This window comes from Danio rerio, chromosome 11 (genome assembly GCF_052040795.2).
Source record: "Danio rerio strain M-AB ecotype USA chromosome 11, GRCz13ab, whole genome shotgun sequence".
In the NCBI taxonomy this organism is placed as follows: Eukaryota; Metazoa; Chordata; class Actinopteri; order Cypriniformes; family Danionidae; genus Danio; species Danio rerio.
This window is the reverse complement of record NC_141031.1, coordinates 44851956-44854763: the sequence shown is the minus strand read 5'-3', so window position 1 is coordinate 44854763 and position 2808 is coordinate 44851956. Positions and strand designations below refer to the sequence as shown.

General features: G+C 38.7%; 1 protein-coding gene across 1 annotated transcript; it reads left to right on the top strand.

Moving 5' to 3' along the window:
• The first annotated feature begins 225 nt into the window (after positions 1-225).
• On the top strand, positions 226-1677 carry her15.2 (hairy and enhancer of split-related 15, tandem duplicate 2). Its single transcript, NM_001105592.2, is given in 2 exon segments — positions 226-336; positions 665-1677. Coding segments are annotated over 2 exon segments (450 nt in total). The 5' UTR covers positions 226-279; the 3' UTR covers positions 1058-1677.
• Positions 1678-2808: the final 1131 nt, after the last annotated feature.

Sequence of the window (2808 nt, the reverse complement as noted above, 5' to 3'; positions counted from 1 at the left end):
ATTGCCACAATTTAATTATCGGAAAAACTGATTGACCTATTGATTAATTGAAACCAGAGAAAATAAGTGTAAGCCCTGTGGGATTTGTACAGCCCGTGTTTGATTTGATTTGTGTAGGACGCCTCATCCAGCGGCCTCAGAGTGTGGGAAAGCTAATCCTGACTGGGACTCATGGCTTTGTAATGCTAATGAGCTCCTATAAATAGAGCAGCGAGACCCTCATTCCCGACACAAACCCCTCGCTCTGCTCAGAGACACAGCATCTCTCCTGAAGAAGCAATGGCTCCTGCGTATATGACTGAATACTCCAAGCTTTCCAACAAGGAGAAGCACAAAGTAAGTGTTTTTACTTCTGGAATACATCTGACGCTTCTCATTAGAGGATTATAATAATGTTTAGTGTTTTACTGTTGAATTAAATCATGCTGTTTGTCTTTATTACTTTCCATAATACTTTAATAATAGTGTTTTTACTATTAAAACAAGTTCAGTTTTTTCTTATCATTACTTAATAATAATAATTAATTATAATATTTAATTATTAATAATATTTAGTGTTATTACTTTCTAAATAAACCCCATTTATTCTCATTATTACTTCAAATGTTAGGCAAACGACACAGAAAACTAATCGAACATCTCTTCTTCTTTCTTCCTTCGCCAGTTGCGAAAGCCAGTGGTGGAAAAGATGCGCAGAGATCGCATCAACAACTGCATCGAGCAGCTCAAGTCCATGCTGGAGAAAGAGTTCCAGCAGCAGGATCCCAACGCCAAGCTGGAGAAAGCCGACATCCTGGAGATGACGGTGGTTTTCCTCAAGCAGCAGCTGCGGCCCAAGACTCCACAGAACGCTCAGATCGAGGGCTACTCGCAGTGCTGGAGGGAGACCATCAGCTTTCTGTCTGTGGGCTCCGAGGCTGTGGCTCAACGTCTCCAGCAAGAAGCTCAGAGATCAGCAGCTCCAGAGCTCACACACACGTCTGAAGCTCCCCATCAGCAGCACACACACATCAAGCAGGAGCCGCGGGCGCACGCTCCGCTCTGGAGACCCTGGTAGAGACGCTCGAACACTAGATGGTGGTTTACCGTCTCTTATGTAGGAGATTCTCCATTTACTATAGTACATCACTGATTCACATCGTGTGAAGAAATGAGAGATTCACCATGTGAACGCCTCGTCTTCTGCTGATGTTTAGATGTTATGATCAGAGGTTTATTAGTGTAGTTTTCCTCATGGATGGACATTAATATCAGACTCTGGTAGAGACGCTCAAACACTAGATGGTGCTTTATAGTCTCTTATCATGTAGGAGATTCTCCATTTACTCTAGTCATTTCTTTTGAAAGAGCACGTCACTTATTCTCATCGTGTGAAGAAATGAGAGATTCACCATGTGAACGCCTCGTCTTCTGCTGATGTTTATATGTTATGATATGATCAGAGGTTCATTATTGCAACACCTCTGTAGTTTTCCTCATGGATGGACTTTATTTTCTAGACATTTCTTCATGATGAAGAGTCAATGTTGAACTCCTGTGGAGTTGTGGATTATATGTGATCATTTGTGCATTATCAATGCTTTATTGGTGTTTCTTTATATGAAAGATGTGATTTTTGACTTATTTATAATATATGATTGCATAATGTTATTGAAATAAACACATTTTGAACTGAAACACTTTCTGCTGTAGTTGATTTCTCATATTAAACTCCGCTTGCTTCATTAATAAACGTTTGAAATGTAAATTGTGCTTCTGTAATAAACTCACTGGTAAAATAATGTCCCTTTAGTTCATGTATTACTAACATGAACAAATTATGCACAACACATTCATTACAGTCTCTTTGTTTACATTAGTTAATGGTAGTAAATGTATTCATAGTTACAGACACTGAGCCTCAAACACTATGTAGGAGATTCTCCATTTCTGAAGTACGTCACTTATACTCATCGTGTGAAGAAATAAGAGATTCACCATGTGAACGCCTCGTCTTCTGCTGATGTTTAGATGTTATGATCAGAGGTTTATTAGTGTAGTTTTCCTCATGGATGGACATTAATATCAGACTCTGGTAGAGACGCTCGAACACTAGATGGTGCTTTATAGTCTCTTATCATGTAGGAGATTCTCCATTTACTATAGTACATCACTGATTCACATCGTGTGAAGAAATGAGAGATTCACCATGTGAACGCCTCGTCTTCTGCTGATGTTTATATGTTATGATATGATCAGAGGTTTATTATTGGAACACCTCTGTAGTTTTCCTCATGGACATTAATACCAGACCCAGATAGAGACAGTTGTAGTCAGAATTATTAGCCCTTTTTTTCTTTTTTTAATATTTCACAAATTATGTTTAACAGAGCATGAAAATTTTAACAGTATATCTGATAATATTTTTTCATCTGGAGAAAGTCTAATTTGTTTTATTTTAGCTGGAATAAAAGCAGTTTCGAATTTATTATGAACCATTTATATAAATAAATATATATATATATATATATATATATATATATATAGGACTGTCAAAACTAGCACGATAACGCATGTGATTCATTTGAAATATTTAACGCTTAAAAAAAATAACGCAAATAACGCAGTAGCAGTGTTTGTAATTTCCTGTTGTGGCCGACGTGTGTTCAGGGATGGTGCGTGCATAGAGGTGACCTTGGTGGCTGCCTTGGGCAGCAGAATAGTGAACGAACCCCCCAGTCCAAACTTTCATAGGCGAACCAGTCACTTTCGGGTTGAGGGCGGTGTGATTGCCCTTTGCCTAGAGCACCAGTTCAGCTTGCTCTGGCC